At 44.6% G+C, this 16,618-nt stretch overlaps 13 protein-coding genes and 24 non-coding genes across 37 annotated transcripts, besides 1 other annotated feature; 27 read left to right on the forward strand and 10 right to left on the reverse strand. All coding sequences in view use genetic code 2, as the record gives it.

The window, feature by feature from the left end:
• Nucleotides 1-961: a D loop (control region).
• A 1-nt stretch (nucleotide 962) lies between these two features.
• On the forward strand, nucleotides 963-1,031 carry ABX80_gt01. The gene has a single exon. It is a non-coding gene; the product is annotated as a tRNA-Phe (tRNA).
• Nucleotides 1,032-1,983, forward strand: ABX80_gr02. The gene has a single exon. It is a non-coding gene; the product is annotated as a 12S ribosomal RNA (ribosomal RNA).
• Nucleotide 1,984: 1 nt separating this feature from the next.
• On the forward strand, nucleotides 1,985-2,056 carry ABX80_gt02. The gene has a single exon. It is a non-coding gene; the product is annotated as a tRNA-Val (tRNA).
• ABX80_gr01 lies at nucleotides 2,057-3,734 on the forward strand. Its single transcript has one exon. It is a non-coding gene; the product is annotated as a 16S ribosomal RNA (ribosomal RNA).
• Nucleotides 3,735-3,736: 2 nt separating this feature from the next.
• ABX80_gt03 lies at nucleotides 3,737-3,813 on the forward strand. Its single transcript has one exon. It is a non-coding gene; the product is annotated as a tRNA-Leu (tRNA).
• Nucleotides 3,814-4,788, forward strand: ND1 (NADH dehydrogenase subunit 1). Its single transcript has one exon. It carries the CDS (start codon nucleotides 3,814-3,816, stop codon nucleotides 4,786-4,788), a length of 975 nt encoding a protein of 324 aa, YP_009142202.1.
• Nucleotides 4,789-4,792: 4 nt separating this feature from the next.
• On the forward strand, nucleotides 4,793-4,864 carry ABX80_gt04. The gene has a single exon. It is a non-coding gene; the product is annotated as a tRNA-Ile (tRNA).
• On the reverse strand, nucleotides 4,863-4,932 carry ABX80_gt05. The gene has a single exon. It is a non-coding gene; the product is annotated as a tRNA-Gln (tRNA).
• A 1-nt stretch (nucleotide 4,933) lies between these two features.
• Nucleotides 4,934-5,002, forward strand: ABX80_gt06. Its single transcript has one exon. It is a non-coding gene; the product is annotated as a tRNA-Met (tRNA).
• ND2 (NADH dehydrogenase subunit 2) lies at nucleotides 5,003-6,047 on the forward strand. Its single transcript has one exon. A coding segment is annotated over exon 1 (1,045 nt).
• ABX80_gt07 lies at nucleotides 6,048-6,120 on the forward strand. Its single transcript has one exon. It is a non-coding gene; the product is annotated as a tRNA-Trp (tRNA).
• A 2-nt stretch (nucleotides 6,121-6,122) lies between these two features.
• On the reverse strand, nucleotides 6,123-6,191 carry ABX80_gt08. The gene has a single exon. It is a non-coding gene; the product is annotated as a tRNA-Ala (tRNA).
• A 1-nt stretch (nucleotide 6,192) lies between these two features.
• On the reverse strand, nucleotides 6,193-6,265 carry ABX80_gt09. Its single transcript has one exon. It is a non-coding gene; the product is annotated as a tRNA-Asn (tRNA).
• A 32-nt stretch (nucleotides 6,266-6,297) lies between these two features.
• Nucleotides 6,298-6,364, reverse strand: ABX80_gt10. The gene has a single exon. It is a non-coding gene; the product is annotated as a tRNA-Cys (tRNA).
• ABX80_gt11 lies at nucleotides 6,364-6,434 on the reverse strand. Its single transcript has one exon. It is a non-coding gene; the product is annotated as a tRNA-Tyr (tRNA).
• A 1-nt stretch (nucleotide 6,435) lies between these two features.
• Nucleotides 6,436-7,986, forward strand: COX1 (cytochrome c oxidase subunit I). The gene has a single exon. It carries the CDS (start codon nucleotides 6,436-6,438, stop codon nucleotides 7,984-7,986), a length of 1,551 nt encoding a protein of 516 aa, YP_009142204.1.
• ABX80_gt12 lies at nucleotides 7,987-8,057 on the reverse strand. Its single transcript has one exon. It is a non-coding gene; the product is annotated as a tRNA-Ser (tRNA).
• Nucleotides 8,058-8,060: 3 nt separating this feature from the next.
• On the forward strand, nucleotides 8,061-8,132 carry ABX80_gt13. The gene has a single exon. It is a non-coding gene; the product is annotated as a tRNA-Asp (tRNA).
• Nucleotides 8,133-8,145: 13 nt separating this feature from the next.
• Nucleotides 8,146-8,836, forward strand: COX2 (cytochrome c oxidase subunit II). Its single transcript has one exon. A coding segment is annotated over exon 1 (691 nt).
• ABX80_gt14 lies at nucleotides 8,837-8,912 on the forward strand. The gene has a single exon. It is a non-coding gene; the product is annotated as a tRNA-Lys (tRNA).
• A 1-nt stretch (nucleotide 8,913) lies between these two features.
• On the forward strand, nucleotides 8,914-9,078 carry ATP8 (ATP synthase F0 subunit 8). Its single transcript has one exon. It carries the CDS (start codon nucleotides 8,914-8,916, stop codon nucleotides 9,076-9,078), a length of 165 nt encoding a protein of 54 aa, YP_009142206.1.
• On the forward strand, nucleotides 9,072-9,755 carry ATP6 (ATP synthase F0 subunit 6). The gene has a single exon. The coding sequence runs from the start codon at nucleotides 9,072-9,074 to the stop codon at nucleotides 9,753-9,755; it is 684 nt and encodes a 227-aa protein (YP_009142207.1).
• Nucleotides 9,755-10,539, forward strand: COX3 (cytochrome c oxidase subunit III). The gene has a single exon. A coding segment is annotated over exon 1 (785 nt).
• On the forward strand, nucleotides 10,540-10,611 carry ABX80_gt15. Its single transcript has one exon. It is a non-coding gene; the product is annotated as a tRNA-Gly (tRNA).
• ND3 (NADH dehydrogenase subunit 3) lies at nucleotides 10,612-10,960 on the forward strand. Its single transcript has one exon. A coding segment is annotated over exon 1 (349 nt).
• Nucleotides 10,961-11,030, forward strand: ABX80_gt16. Its single transcript has one exon. It is a non-coding gene; the product is annotated as a tRNA-Arg (tRNA).
• Nucleotides 11,031-11,327, forward strand: ND4L (NADH dehydrogenase subunit 4L). Its single transcript has one exon. The coding sequence runs from the start codon at nucleotides 11,031-11,033 to the stop codon at nucleotides 11,325-11,327; it is 297 nt and encodes a 98-aa protein (YP_009142210.1).
• On the forward strand, nucleotides 11,321-12,701 carry ND4 (NADH dehydrogenase subunit 4). The gene has a single exon. A coding segment is annotated over exon 1 (1,381 nt).
• On the forward strand, nucleotides 12,702-12,771 carry ABX80_gt17. Its single transcript has one exon. It is a non-coding gene; the product is annotated as a tRNA-His (tRNA).
• On the forward strand, nucleotides 12,772-12,841 carry ABX80_gt18. The gene has a single exon. It is a non-coding gene; the product is annotated as a tRNA-Ser (tRNA).
• A 1-nt stretch (nucleotide 12,842) lies between these two features.
• On the reverse strand, nucleotides 12,843-12,915 carry ABX80_gt19. Its single transcript has one exon. It is a non-coding gene; the product is annotated as a tRNA-Leu (tRNA).
• Nucleotides 12,916-12,918: 3 nt separating this feature from the next.
• On the forward strand, nucleotides 12,919-14,742 carry ND5 (NADH dehydrogenase subunit 5). Its single transcript has one exon. The coding sequence runs from the start codon at nucleotides 12,919-12,921 to the stop codon at nucleotides 14,740-14,742; it is 1,824 nt and encodes a 607-aa protein (YP_009142212.1).
• ND6 (NADH dehydrogenase subunit 6) lies at nucleotides 14,739-15,260 on the reverse strand. Its single transcript has one exon. It carries the CDS (start codon nucleotides 15,258-15,260, stop codon nucleotides 14,739-14,741), a length of 522 nt encoding a protein of 173 aa, YP_009142213.1.
• Nucleotides 15,261-15,329, reverse strand: ABX80_gt20. The gene has a single exon. It is a non-coding gene; the product is annotated as a tRNA-Glu (tRNA).
• Nucleotides 15,330-15,334: 5 nt separating this feature from the next.
• Nucleotides 15,335-16,475, forward strand: CYTB (cytochrome b). Its single transcript has one exon. A coding segment is annotated over exon 1 (1,141 nt).
• ABX80_gt21 lies at nucleotides 16,476-16,548 on the forward strand. Its single transcript has one exon. It is a non-coding gene; the product is annotated as a tRNA-Thr (tRNA).
• On the reverse strand, nucleotides 16,549-16,618 carry ABX80_gt22. Its single transcript has one exon. It is a non-coding gene; the product is annotated as a tRNA-Pro (tRNA).

Raw genomic sequence — 16,618 nt, forward strand, 5'->3', positions numbered from 1 at the left:
GGTGGACCACCCCTTTATGGTGGACCACCCCTTTATGGTGTAGTACATATTATGCATAATATTACATTAATGTACTAGTACATATATGTATTATCACCATTTCACTATTTTAACCATAAAGCAAGTACTAAGTATTAAAATGTGCATAAAACACATTATTAAAACTCAGAAATAATTTTATCTATAACTGAGTAAAATATTTATTCCCTAAAAAATCGACCTCAAATTTTTCCTTGGAATATTCAGTTAAAATTCCACAGCAAAATATTAATGTAGTAAGAAACCAGCAACTTATTATATAAAGGTATATCATGAATGATAGAATCAGGGACATTAAATGTGGGGGTAACACAATATGAACTATTACTGGCATCTGGTTCCTATTTCAGGTACACAACTATAATAACTCCCCATAAGGATAACTATACTGGCATTTGATTAATGGTGTAGTACATACGTTTCATTACCCACCATGCCAAGCGTTCTTTTAAATGCATAACGTTCTCTTTTTTTTCTCCTTCTCATTTTGCATTTCAGAGTGCAGGCTCAAATGCGAATCAAGGTTGAACATTTATCCTGTATAAGATAGTCTAAGTTAATTATTGTAAGACATAACTTAAGAATTACATATTATTAACTCAAGTGCATAACATGCACATCTCTTATCCCACTTATCCATACATAGTGGCCCCCCTTTTTGGTTTCTGCGCGACAAACCCCCCTACCCCCTACGCTCGGCGAATCCTGTTGTCCTTGTCAAACCCCGAAACCAAGGAGGACTCAAGAACGTATCAGCCAACGAGTTGCGGTGTAAATTGGCATCCCACATTATATATATATATATATATATATATATATATATGCACTAATTTTTATTACAGCAATTTACCGACAGCCTAACAGCCCCTACCAAAAACTTCACAAAAATAGCCCGGCACTAAATATTCTAATGTTATTTAGTAGCTAGCGTAGCTTAATATAAAGCACAGCACTGAAGATGCTAAGATGGGCCTTAAAAAGCTCCGCATGCACAAAGGCATGGTCCCTACCTTACTATCAGCTCTAACTCAACTTACACATGCAAGTCTCCGCACCCCAGTGAATATGCCCTCAATCCCCTGCCCGGGGATAAGGAGCGGGCATCAGGCCCAAATATTAGCCCAAGACGCCTAGCCAAGCCACACCCCCAAGGGAACTCAGCAGTGATAAACATTAAGCCATAAGTGAAAACTTGACTCAGTTAGTGTTAAGAGGGCCGGTAAAACTCGTGCCAGCCACCGCGGTTAGACGAGAGGCCCTAGTTGATACTACAACGGCGTAAAGGGTGGTTAAGGACAGACAAAATAAAGTCAAATGGCCCTTTGGCCGTCATACGCTTCTAAGTGCCCGAAGCCCTAACACGAAAGTAACTTTAGTAAATTTACCCGACCCCACGAAAGCTGGGAAACAAACTGGGATTAGATACCCCACTATGCCCAGCCGTAAACCTAGACATCCAACTACAATCAGATGCCCGCCAGGGTACTACGAGCGTCAGCTTAAAACCCAAAGGACCTGACGGTGTCTCAGACCCCCCTAGAGGAGCCTGTTCTAAAACCGATAACCCCCGTCTAACCTCACCACTTCTAGCCGCCCCAGCCTATATACCGCCGTCGTCAGCTTACCCTGTGAAGGTAATAAAAGTAAGCAAAATGGGCACAACCCAATACGTCAGGTCGAGGTGTAGCGCATGTAGTGGGAAGAAATGGGCTACATTTTCTAGTATAGAATACTACGGACATGCACAATGAAATAGTGATCAAAGGAGGATTTAGTAGTAAAGGGGAAATAGAGTGTCCCCTTGAACCCGGCTCTGAGACGCGTACACACCGCCCGTCACTCTCCCCAGTCAAAACGCACCAAAAATACCTAATACAATAGTATCGACAAGGGGAGACAAGTCGTAACATGGTAAGTGTACCGGAAGGTGCACTTGGATTAAACCCAGGGCGTGGCTGAGCTAGTCAAGCATCTCACTTACACCGAGAAGACATCCATGCAAGTTGGGTCGCCCTGAACCAAACAGCTAGCTTAACTACTTAATAAACAAACAATATAAATAAAACAAAATAAGACCAACACCAAAAACTAAACCATTCTTTTACCTGAGTATGGGAGACAGAAAAGGTTCTATAAAGCAATAGAGATAGTACCGCAAGGGAAGGCTGAAAGAGAAATGAAACAACCCATATAAGCACTAAAAAGCAAAGATTAAAGCTCGTACCTTTCGCATCATGATTTAGCCAGTATATTCAAGCAAAGAGACCTTTAGTTTGAAACCCCGAATCCAGGTGAGCTACCCCGAGACAGCCTATTAAGGGCAAACCCGTCTCTGTGGCAAAAGAGTGGGAAGAGCTCCGGGTAGAAGTGACAGACCTACCGAACCTGGCGATAGCTGGTTGCCTGAGAAACGAATAGAAGTTCGGCCTCGTACTCCCCGAATCAGATATACAGACAAGACCCTGAGAGAAACACACGAGAGTTAGTTAAAGGGGGTACAGCCCCTTTAACAAAGGACACAACCTTTCCAGGAGGATAAAGATCATAATATATAAAACATGCTGTTCTAGTGGGCCTAAAAGCAGCCACCTAAACAGAAAGCGTTAAAGCTCGGACAGAAGAAAGTTTATTATCCTGATAAAAAATCTTATTCCCCTAAATATTATTAGGCCAACCCATGCCCCCATGGAAGAGATTATGCTAAAATGAGTAACAAGAAGGCCCGCCCTTCTCCAAGCACAAGTGTAAGCCAAGCCGGACTAGCCATTGGCAACTAACGAACTCAACCCAAGAGAGCAATGTGATTTACAAAAAAACCAAGAAAAAACCACAACCAAATCATCGTTACCCCCACACTGGAGTGCTATTAAAGGAAAGACTAAAAGAAAAGGAAGGAACTCGGCAAACACAAGCCTCGCCTGTTTACCAAAAACATCGCCTCCTGCAACGCAACCAAGTATAGGAGGTCCAGCCTGCCCAGTGACCACAAGTTTAACGGCCGCGGTATTTTAACCGTGCAAAGGTAGCGCAATCACTTGTCTTTTAAATAAAGACCTGTATGAATGGCTAAACGAGGGCTTAACTGTCTCCCCTTTCAAGTCAGTGAAATTGATCTACCCGTGCAGAAGCGGGTATAATAATACAAGACGAGAAGACCCTTTGGAGCTTAAGGTACAAAACCCAATCACGTTAATAAACTCAATAAAAAGTAAAAACTTTGTGAACATGAAATTTTACCTTCGGTTGGGGCGACCACGGAGAAAAAAAAAGCCTCCAAATGGACTGGGATAAACCCCCTAAAACCAAGAGAGACATCTCTAAGCCACAGAACATCTGACCAAGCACGATCCGGCTAGTATAAGACCGATTAATGAACCAAGTTACCCCAGGGATAACAGCGCAATCCTCTCCCAGAGTCCATATCGACGAGAGGGTTTACGACCTCGATGTTGGATCAGGACATCCTAATGGTGCAGCCGCTATTAAGGGTTCGTTTGTTCAACGATTAAAGTCCTACGTGATCTGAGTTCAGACCGGAGCAATCCAGGTCAGTTTCTATCTGTAACGCCACTCTTCCTAGTACGAAAGGATCGGAAAAGAGGGGCCCATACTCAAAGCACGCCCCACCCCAATTTATGAAGACAAATAAATAAAATAAAGGGAGGGCCAAAACCCAAGCTAACCAAAATAAGGACCTACTGGGGTGGCAGAGCATGGTAAATTGCGAAAGGCCTAAGCCCTTTTAACCAGGGGTTCAAATCCTCTCCCCAGTTTATGATAAACACCCTAATTACCCACTTAATTAACCCGCTAACCTATATTGTGTCAGTGCTCCTTGCGGTGGCCTTCCTAACACTTATTGAACGAAAGGTACTCGGATACATACAACTACGAAAAGGGCCAAACGTAGTAGGCCCATACGGGCTACTACAACCCATTGCCGACGGACTAAAACTATTTATTAAAGAGCCCGTACGTCCATCTACATCGTCCCCACTCCTATTTCTAACCACCCCAGTACTTGCACTAACCCTGGCCATAACCCTGTGGGCACCAATACCCATGCCCCACCCAGTAGCTGACCTAAACCTGGGAATCCTATTTATCCTAGCCCTGTCAAGCCTTACAGTCTATTCAATTTTGGGCTCAGGCTGAGCATCAAATTCAAAATACGCATTAATTGGGGCCTTACGGGCCGTAGCTCAGACGATCTCATATGAAGTCAGCCTGGGCCTAATTCTCCTATCAGTAATTATTTTTTCGGGGGGGTATACCCTACAAACGTTTAATATTGCCCAAGAAAGCATCTGACTACTTGCCCCCGCCTGGCCTCTAGCTGCAATATGATACATCTCAACATTAGCCGAAACAAACCGAGCACCATTTGATCTAACAGAGGGGGAGTCAGAACTAGTCTCCGGTTTCAATGTGGAGTATGCAGGGGGCCCTTTCGCACTATTCTTTCTCGCCGAATACGCCAACATCCTTCTAATAAACACCCTATCAGCCGTCCTATTTCTAGGAGCCTCACACATCCCGAGCATTCCAGAACTAACTACTATTAACCTTATAACCAAGGCTGCATTGCTATCCATTATATTCCTATGAGTGCGAGCCTCATACCCACGATTCCGATATGATCAGTTAATACACCTAGTGTGAAAAAACTTCCTTCCCCTTACACTCGCCTTCGTATTATGACACACCTCCCTGCCAATTGCACTAGCAGGTCTTCCCCCACAGCTATAACCAAGGAACTGTGCCTGAGCGCCCAGGGGCCACTTTGATAGAGTTAACTACAGGGGTTAAAATCCCCTCAGCTCCTAGAAAGAAGGGGGTCGAACCCATACTCAGGAGATCAAAACTCCAGGTGCTCCCCTTACACCACTCTCCAGGCGGAGTCAGCCAATTAAGCTTTCGGGCCCATACCCCGAACATGACGGTTAAAATCCCTCCTCCGCCAATGAACCCGCTCGTACTTACAATCCTCCTATCTAGCCTGGGGCTAGGAACCACCCTAACCTTTGCCAGCTCTCACTGACTCCTGGCTTGAATGGGCCTAGAAATTAATACACTAGCAATCACCCCTTTAATAGCACAACACCACCACCCCCGTGCAGTAGAAGCAACTACAAAATACTTCCTAACCCAAGCCACCGCAGCAGCAATAATCCTATTTGCAAGTACAACAAATGCCTGACTAACCGGAGAGTGAAGCATCAACGACCTCTCAACCCCCGTCGCCAGTACAATATTTATAACAGCCTTAGCACTCAAAATTGGACTCGCACCAATACATTTTTGAATGCCAGAAGTACTACAAGGGTTAGACCTATTAACAGGACTTATCCTGTCTACCTGACAAAAACTCGCCCCATTCGCACTCATTATCCAAACAGCACAAACCATTGACCCACCACTACTAACACTACTAGGAGTCATATCCACACTAGTTGGAGGCTGAGGAGGACTAAATCAAACCCAGCTACGAAAAATCCTAGCCTACTCTTCAATTGCACATATGGGATGAATAATTATTGTAATCCACTACGCCCCACAACTAACCCTAATTGCACTAGGAACATACATTATCATAACCTCCGCAGCATTTCTAGCCCTAAAAATACTACTAACAACCAAAATTAACACACTAGCAACAACCTGGTCAAAAAGCCCTATCCTGACACTAACAACCGCCCTAGTCTTACTCTCATTAGGGGGCCTACCACCACTCACAGGATTCATGCCGAAATGATTAATCTTACAAGAACTGACAAAACAAGACCTTCCTATTATCGCCACAACCATGGCCCTAGCCGCCCTAATCAGCTTATACTTCTACCTGCGCCTGTGTTACGCGATAACACTAACCATATCCCCCAACATAATTAACTCAACCACCCCCTGACGAACTCAAACAACCCAAACCTCTTTATCTCTGACCATGCTTACGACAGCCGCCCTGGGATTGTTGCCGGTAACTCCAACCATCCTAATACTAACCGCCTGGGGACTTAGGATAATATTATAGACCAAGAGCCTTCAAAGCCCTAAATAGAAGTGAAAATCTTCTAGTCCCCGATTAAGACCTACAAGGAATTAACTCGCATCTCCTGACTGCAAACCAGACACTTTCATTAAGCTAAGGCCCTACTAGGTGGGAAGGCCTCGATCCTACAACCTCTTAGTTAACAGCTAAGCGCTCAAGCCAGCGAGCATCCACCTACTTTCCCCGCCGCCTAGCCAGTAGGGCGGGGAAAGCCCCGGTAGAGTATTAGTCTACGTCTTAGGATTTGCAATCCGATGTGTTCTTCACCACAGGGCTGATAGGAAGAGGATTTAAACCTCTGTCTTCGGGGCTACAGCCCACCGCCTGTACGCTCGGCTACCCTACCTGTGGCAATCACGCGCTGATTCTTCTCTACCAACCACAAAGACATTGGCACCCTTTATCTCGTATTTGGTGCCTGAGCCGGAATAGTGGGAACCGCCTTGAGCCTCCTCATTCGAGCTGAGCTCAGCCAACCCGGATCACTTCTCGGTGACGACCAAATTTATAATGTTATCGTCACTGCCCACGCCTTCGTAATAATCTTCTTTATAGTAATACCAGTTCTTATCGGTGGATTTGGAAACTGGCTTGTACCGCTAATAATTGGTGCCCCAGACATAGCATTCCCACGGATAAATAATATAAGCTTCTGACTACTGCCCCCCTCATTCCTACTACTATTAGCTTCTTCCGGTGTTGAGGCTGGGGCCGGAACAGGATGAACAGTATACCCGCCTCTTGCAGGAAACTTAGCCCACGCAGGGGCATCAGTAGATCTAACAATTTTTTCACTTCACCTAGCAGGTGTTTCGTCAATCCTAGGAGCAATTAACTTCATCACCACAACCATTAACATGAAACCCCCAGCCATCTCCCAGTATCAAACACCCCTGTTCGTCTGATCCGTACTTGTAACCGCTGTCCTGCTACTCCTATCCCTGCCCGTTCTAGCCGCCGGGATTACAATGCTTCTAACAGATCGAAATCTCAATACCACATTTTTTGACCCGGCAGGCGGGGGAGACCCAATCCTTTACCAACACCTATTCTGATTCTTTGGCCACCCAGAAGTCTATATTCTTATTCTTCCAGGATTCGGCATTATTTCTCATGTTGTAGCCTACTACTCGGGTAAAAAAGAACCGTTTGGCTATATGGGCATGGTCTGGGCAATGATGGCCATCGGCCTTCTGGGGTTTATTGTGTGAGCCCATCACATGTTCACTGTTGGAATAGACGTAGACACTCGTGCATACTTTACATCTGCAACAATAATTATTGCTATCCCAACAGGTGTAAAAGTATTCAGCTGACTAGCCACACTTCACGGGGGATCAATTAAATGAGAAACGCCCATACTATGAGCTCTTGGGTTTATTTTCCTATTTACAGTAGGCGGGCTTACAGGAATTGTTTTATCCAACTCGTCACTAGACATTGTCCTTCATGACACTTACTACGTAGTAGCACACTTCCACTACGTGCTATCGATAGGTGCTGTATTTGCCATTATGGCGGCCTTCGTGCACTGATTTCCCCTGCTAACCGGATATACCCTCCACAACGCATGAACAAAGATCCACTTTTCAATTATGTTTATTGGAGTCAACCTAACATTCTTCCCGCAACACTTCCTAGGCCTAGCTGGCATGCCGCGACGATATTCCGACTACCCAGACGCCTACGCCCTGTGAAATACAGTATCCTCCATCGGATCCCTGATTTCTTTAGTAGCAGTCATCATGTTCCTATTTATTCTATGAGAAGCCTTCGCCGCTAAGCGGGAGGTATCATCTGTAGAATTAACAATAACAAACGTAGAATGACTACACGGCTGTCCTCCTCCTTATCACACATACGAAGAACCAGCATTTGTCCAAATTCAATCAAATTAACGAGAAAGGGAGGAATTGAACCCCCATATACTGGTTTCAAGCCAGTCGCATGACCACTCTGCCACCTCCTTATAAAGACATTAGTAAAATGTATATTACACCACCTTGTCGAGGTGAAATTGTAGGTTAGACCCCCACATGTCTTAGGCCTGAGACCTAATGGCACACCCAACACAACTAGGATTTCAAGACGCAACATCACCCGTTATAGAAGAACTTCTTCACTTCCACGATCACGCATTAATAATTGTGCTACTAATTAGCACTTTAGTGTTATATATTATTACCGCAATAGTATCAACCAAGCTTACTAACAAGTATATTTTAGACTCTCAAGAAATCGAAATTGTATGAACTATCTTACCAGCCGTCATTTTAGTGCTCATTGCCCTGCCCTCTCTACGCATTTTATATCTTATGGATGAAGTCAACGACCCGCACCTAACAATTAAAGCCATAGGACATCAATGATACTGAAGCTATGAATACACGGACTATGAGGACCTGGGGTTTGACTCTTATATAGTACCGACCCAGGATCTCGCCCCAGGCCAATTCCGACTCCTAGAAACGGACCATCGAATAGTTGTCCCAATAGAGTCCCCAGTCCGCATCCTAGTATCCGCCGAAGACGTACTACACTCTTGAGCTGTTCCATCCCTGGGCGTAAAAATAGATGCAGTCCCAGGACGGCTAAATCAAACCGCCTTCATTGCCTCACGCCCGGGGCTATTCTATGGGCAATGCTCTGAAATCTGTGGGGCCAACCACAGCTTCATACCAATCGTGGTTGAGTCAGTACCGCTAGAACACTTCGAAAACTGATCCTCATTAATACTAAAAGACGCCTCGCTATGAAGCTAAATATTGGACAAAGCGTTGGCCTTTTAAGCCAAAGATTGGTGACTCCATACCACCCTTAGTGAAATGCCACAACTAAACCCCAACCCTTGATTTGCAATTCTAGTATACTCCTGACTACTTTTATTAGCTATTATCCCAACTAAAGTCTTAAACCACACCTCACCAAACAAACCAACCCCAGTAAGTGCTGAAAAACACAAAACTGGGCCCTGACACTGACCATGATAGTAAGCTTCTTCGACCAATTTGCAAGCCCAGTATATATGGGGGTACCACTAATTGCCATCGCAATTGCACTACCCTGGGTACTCTACCCAACCCCCTCGTCTCGATGGATTAACAATCGACTCACCACCATACAAGGGTGGTCTATTAATAAGTTTACTAATCAGCTGATATTACCACTAAATACAGGGGGACACAAATGAGCACTACTACTAACCTCATTAATAATTTTCCTGATCACAATTAATATACTCGGCCTACTACCCTACACCTTCACACCCACAACACAACTGTCCCTCAACATGGGATTCGCTGTGCCCTTATGACTTTCCACAGTAATTATTGGGGTACGAAATCAACCAACAATCGCCTTAGGACACTTTTTACCAGAAGGAACACCCATCCCACTAATCCCCGTACTGATTATTATCGAAACAATTAGCCTATTTATCCGACCATTAGCCCTAGGGGTTCGGCTCACAGCCAACCTAACCGCGGGGCATCTCCTGATTCAACTTATCGCCACAGCTGTATTTGTTCTTATACCAATAATACCAGCAGTAGCAATCCTGGCCGCCACTGTACTATTTATGTTAACACTATTAGAAATTGCAGTAGCAATAATTCAAGCTTATGTGTTCGTACTTCTTTTAAGCCTCTACCTACAAGAAAACGTTTAATGGCCCACCAAGCACATGCCTATCACATAGTTGACCCAAGCCCATGACCACTGACCGGAGCTATCGCTGCCTTGCTGATAACATCTGGCCTAGCAATCTGATTCCACTTCCACTCAACAGTACTAATAACCTTAGGATTAATTCTCCTACTTCTCACCATATACCAATGATGACGTGACATTATCCGAGAAGGGACCTTTCAGGGACACCACACACCACCTGTACAAAAAGGACTACGATATGGAATAATCCTATTTATTACCTCAGAGGTGTTCTTCTTCTTGGGGTTCTTCTGAGCCTTCTACCACTCAAGCCTGGCACCCACCCCAGAGCTAGGAGGATGCTGACCCCCCACAGGAATTACCCCATTAGACCCATTCGAAGTCCCACTCCTTAATACAGCCGTTCTATTGGCATCAGGGGTCACAGTAACATGAGCCCACCACAGCATTATAGAGGGGGAGCGAAAACAAGCTATCCAATCCTTAACACTAACCATCTTACTAGGACTCTACTTCACCGCATTACAAGCCACGGAGTATTACGAAGCCCCCTTCACAATTGCAGACGGAGTCTATGGCTCAACATTCTTCGTAGCTACAGGTTTCCATGGACTACACGTCATTATTGGGTCAACCTTCCTAGCCGTGTGCCTTCTACGCCAAGTCCAATACCACTTTACATCTGAACACCACTTCGGCTTTGAAGCCGCTGCCTGATACTGACACTTCGTTGACGTAGTGTGGCTCTTCCTTTATGTATCTATCTACTGATGAGGCTCATAATCTTTCTAGTATTTAAATTAGTACAAGTGACTTCCAATCACACAGTCTTGGTTAAACCCCAAGGAAAGATAATGAACTTAGTTGTAACTATTTTAATTATCACAACAGCCCTGTCCTCAGTCCTAGCGATTGTATCTTTTTGACTCCCACAAATAAACCCTGACGCAGAAAAATTATCACCATACGAATGCGGGTTTGACCCCATAGGCTCCGCCCGACTGCCATTTTCCCTACGATTCTTTCTAGTGGCAATTATGTTCCTCCTATTTGACCTGGAAATTGCCCTTCTCCTCCCACTACCCTGAGGAGACCAGCTCCACAACCCTACCGAGACACTTTTCTGAGCCACAACAGTACTAATTTTACTAACCCTTGGATTAATCTACGAGTGAACCCAGGGGGGCCTAGAGTGGGCAGAATGGGGGGTTAGTCCAAAACAAGACCTCTGACTTCGGCTCAGAAAATCATGGTTTAACCCCATGACCCCCTTATGACACCCGTACATTTTAGCTTTAGCTCAGCATTTATCTTAGGCTTAATAGGACTAGCATTCCATCGAACCCACCTACTCTCCGCGCTACTGTGCTTAGAAGGAATAATACTATCCCTGTTTATTGCACTAGCCCTGTGAACACTGCAATTCGAATCAACATCGTTCTCAACAGCCCCCATACTATTACTGGCCTTCTCTGCCTGTGAAGCAAGCACTGGCCTTGCACTACTAGTTGCTACTTCCCGCACCCATGGAACTGACCGACTACAAAATCTTAATCTCCTACAATGCTAAAAGTATTAATCCCTACAATAATGCTATTCCCCACAATTTGACTAACCTCCCCCAAATGACTGTGAACAACCACAACCGCACACAGTCTCTTAATCGCCTCCGCTAGCCTAACATGACTAAAGTGGACCTCAGAAGCTGGATGAGCCTTCTCCAACATATACCTGGCCACAGACCCCCTATCAACACCTCTTTTAGTATTAACATGCTGACTCCTCCCACTTATAATTCTAGCCAGCCAAAATCACATCAACCCTGAACCAGTTGGCCGACAACGCTCTTATATTACACTTCTCGCTTTACTACAGACCTTTCTAATTATAGCATTTGGTGCCACAGAAATCATTATATTTTATATCATATTCGAGGCCACACTTATCCCGACCCTTATTATTATTACCCGCTGAGGAAATCAAGCCGAACGACTCAATGCAGGGACCTACTTCCTATTTTACACCCTAGCAGGGTCGCTCCCACTACTAGTCGCCCTACTTCTTCTCCAACAATCTACGGGAACCCTATCAATACTAGTACTCCAATACTCACAGCCTCTCCAACTCAGCTCCTGAGGACACATGGCTTGATGAGCTGGCTGCCTAGTCGCATTCTTAGTCAAAATACCGCTATACGGGGTCCACCTGTGACTACCAAAAGCACACGTAGAGGCCCCCGTAGCAGGCTCAATAGTGCTAGCAGCCGTTTTACTAAAACTTGGCGGGTACGGGATAATACGAATAATAGTAACATTGGACCCCCTATCAAAAGAACTAGCCTACCCATTTATTATTCTAGCCCTTTGGGGGATTATTATAACAGGGTCAATTTGCCTTCGACAAACAGACCTAAAATCACTAATTGCTTACTCATCTGTAAGCCACATGGGGTTGGTAGCAGGGGGAGTTCTAATTCAAACCCCATGAGGATTTTCAGGTGCAATTATCTTAATAATTGCTCACGGACTAGCATCCTCAGCACTATTCTGCTTAGCCAATACAGCATATGAACGAACCCACAGCCGAACAATAATACTCGCCCGAGGACTACAAATGATTTTTCCACTGACCGCAGTATGATGACTCGCCGCCAATCTAGCCAACTTAGCACTCCCCCCACTACCCAATCTTATAGGGGAACTCATAATTATTACAACACTATTTAATTGATCCCCATGAACAATCTTACTCACTGGCCTAGGGGCATTAATCACAGCTAGTTATTCCCTCTACATATTTCTTATATCACAACGAGGCCCTACACCCAACCACATCATAGGGCTTCAACCCTTCCACACCCGAGAACACCTATTAATAACCCTACACCTAATCCCCATTATCCTACTAATAACAAAACCAGAGCTCATGTGGGGATGATGTTACTGTAAGTATAGTTTCAACTAAAATATTAGGCTGTGGTTCTAAAGACAGGAGTTAAAACCTCCTTACTCACCAAGGAAGTAATAGAAAACAGTAAGCACTGCTAATCCTTACACCCCGTGGTTAAAATCCACGGCTTCCTTGCGCTTTCAAAGGATAACAGCTCATCCGTTGGTCTTAGGAACCAAAAACTCTTGGTGCAAATCCAAGTGACAGCTAAAATGACGCTAACTATACACTCATCGCTCCTTCTAATATTATTTATTTTAGTATATCCACTATCTACCACACTAAGCCCCAGCCAACAGAACTCCAACATGGCAAAAATAACTAAAGTTGCCGTTAGCTCTGCATTCTTCGTCAGCCTACTACCCCTTATAGTTTTCCTAAATATGAAAACAGAGGGCATTATTACAAATTGACAATGAATAAATACTCAAACATTTGACATCAACGTTAGCTTTAAATTTGACCACTACTCCCTAATCTTTGTTCCAATCGCTCTATATGTCACCTGATCAATTCTAGAGTTTGCACTATGATACATGCACTCCGACCCCAATATTGACCGATTCTTTAAATATTTACTCACATTCCTGGTAGCCATAATTATCTTAGTAACAGCTAACAACATATTCCAATTATTTATCGGCTGAGAAGGGGTAGGTATTATATCATTCATGCTAATTGGGTGGTGATATGGCCGAACAGATGCCAACACAGCGGCCCTCCAGGCCGTTATTTATAACCGAGTGGGAGACATCGGACTGATTATAACTATAGCCTGACTAGCAACAAACCTCAACTCCTGAGAAATTCAACAAATCTTTGCCTTATCAAAAAACTTCAACATAACAGTCCCCCTAATAGGGCTTACCTTGGCGGCAACAGGAAAATCAGCCCAATTTGGCCTTCACCCATGGTTACCATCCGCCATGGAGGGCCCCACACCAGTGTCTGCCCTACTCCACTCAAGCACTATGGTCGTTGCAGGAATCTTCCTATTAATCCGCCTTCACCCACTTATAGAAAATAATAAGCTGGCCCTCACAGCCTGCCTCTGCCTAGGAGCACTAACCTCATTATTTACAGCCGCCTGTGCTTTAACCCAAAATGACATCAAAAAAATTGTAGCTTTCTCAACATCAAGCCAGCTTGGGCTAATAATAGTTACAATTGGGCTAAACCAGCCACAACTAGCATTCCTCCACATTTGCACCCACGCCTTCTTTAAAGCCATACTATTCCTGTGCTCCGGATCGATTATTCACAGCCTAAACAATGAACAAGACATCCGAAAAATAGGGGGCCTATTTAATATAATGCCCACTACCTCAACTTGCTTTACAATTGGAAGCCTTGCCCTCACAGGAACCCCCTTCCTAGCAGGATTCTTCTCAAAAGATGCAATTATTGAAGCCCTAAACACCTCTTATCTAAACGCCTGAGCCCTAACCCTAACACTAATTGCCACATCATTTACCGCTGTGTACAGCTTTCGGCTGGTATACTTTGTACTAATGGGAGCCCCACGGTTCCCGCCACTGACCCCAATTAACGAAAACAACCCACTAGTGATTAACTCTATTAAACGACTTGCCTGAGGAAGCATTATTGCAGGACTAATTATCACACAAAACTTCCTAACGACAAAAACACCCGTCATAACAATGCCAACCACCCTAAAAATAGCAGCTCTTGCAGTAACAATTACAGGCCTACTTGTGGCCACTGAGATGGCTAACGTAGCAAGTAAACAAGTAAAAATCACCCCAATAACCTCCACGCACCACTTCTCAAATATGCTGGGATTTTTCCCAACAACTACCCACCGACTCCTCCCAAAACTCAACCTCACCCTAGGACAGTCCGCCGCCACCCAGCTCGACAAAACATGACTCGAAACCATCGGGCCAAAAGGTCTAGCATTAACACAAACAACCATATCAAAGACTACAAATGACATCACACGGGGAATAATCAAAACATACCTAACCATTTTCATCTTAACCCTAATCTTAGCCACCGCCCCGGCCCTTCTTTAAACCGCACGGAGGGCCCCCCGACTTAGTCCACGAGTAAGCTCTAAAACAACAAACAAAGTCAAAAGCAGCACCCAGGCACAAATAACCAACATACCCCCACCAGACGAATATATTACAGCCACACCACTGATGTCACCACGCAAAACAGAAAACTCCTTTAACCCATCCACAACCACCCATGAGCCCTCATATCAACCCCCTCAAAAAACCCCCGCCACTAAACCAACCCCTAATAAATAAACTAAAACATAGCCCACCACAGATCGACTACCCCAAGCCTCTGGAAACGGCTCAGCAGCCAAAGCTGCCGAATAGGCAAAAACCACGAGCATTCCCCCTAGGTAAATTAAAAATAGAACTAATGATAAAAAAGAACCTCCATGACCAACCAAAATTCCGCACCCAACCCCAGCTGCAACCACCAAACCAAGAGCAGCAAAATAAGGCGTAGGATTAGAAGCAACAGCAACTAAGCCAACAACCAAGGCTATTAGTAATAAAAACATAAAATAGGTCATAATTCTTGCTCAGACTTTAACCGAGACCAATGACTTGAAGAGCCATCGTTGTTATTCAACTACAAAAACCACTAATGGCAAGCCTACGAAAAACACACCCCCTTATCAAAATCGCCAACAACGCACTAATTGATCTACCAACACCATCTAACATTTCAGCATGGTGAAACTTTGGGTCTCTCCTGGGGCTATGCCTAGTCACCCAAATCCTGACCGGATTATTTCTAGCCATGCACTATACCTCAGATATTTCAACTGCATTCTCATCAGTAGCCCACATCTGCCGAGACGTCAACTACGGCTGACTAATCCGAAACACCCACGCTAACGGAGCATCATTCTTCTTCATCTGCATCTACATACACATTGCTCGAGGCCTGTATTACGGATCGTATCTTTATAAAGAAACCTGAAACATCGGCGTAGTTCTCCTGCTATTAGTTATAATAACAGCCTTTGTCGGCTACGTACTACCATGGGGACAAATATCTTTCTGGGGCGCCACAGTAATTACAAACCTCCTATCTGCCGTGCCGTACACAGGAAACATGTTAGTCCAATGAGTCTGGGGGGGATTCTCAGTAGATAACGCAACACTAACACGATTCTTCGCATTTCACTTCCTACTACCATTTATCGTCACCGCCGCAACCATCCTCCACCTGCTATTTCTACACGAAACAGGATCAAACAATCCAATCGGGCTGAACTCAAGCGCGGACAAAATCTCTTTCCACCCATATTTCACGTACAAAGACCTACTAGGGTTCGTAATTATACTACTAACTTTAATCTTACTAACACTATTCTCCCCCAGCCTGCTGGGGGACCCAGAAAACTTTACGCCCGCCAACCCCCTAGTTACTCCTCCACACATTAAGCCAGAGTGATACTTCTTATTTGCCTACGCCATCCTCCGGTCAATCCCAAACAAACTTGGAGGTGTCCTTGCACTACTATCCTCTATCTTAGTCCTAATAATTGTGCCGCTATTACACACCTCAAAACAGCGAGGACTAACATTCCGCCCAATCTCCCAGTTCTTATTCTGAGCCCTAGTAGCAGACATAGTTATTCTAACGTGGGTTGGAGGCATACCAGTTGAACACCCATTTATCATTATTGGACAAATTGCGTCCCTACTGTACTTTGCATTATTCCTCCTTTTTATGCCACTAGCCGGGTGGTTAGAAAATAAAGCACTACAATGAGCTTGCCCTAGCAGCTTAGCCTGTAAAGCATCGGTCTTGTAATCCGAAGATCGGAGGTTAAATCCCTCCCTAGTGCCCAGAAAAAAGAGATTTTAACTCTCACCCCTGGCTCCCAAAGCCAGAATTCTAAACTAAACTATTTACTGG

This window comes from Sinocyclocheilus anshuiensis, mitochondrion (assembly GCF_001515605.1).
Source record: "Sinocyclocheilus anshuiensis mitochondrion,complete genome".
Lineage (NCBI taxonomy): Eukaryota > Metazoa > Chordata > Actinopteri > Cypriniformes > Cyprinidae > Sinocyclocheilus > Sinocyclocheilus anshuiensis.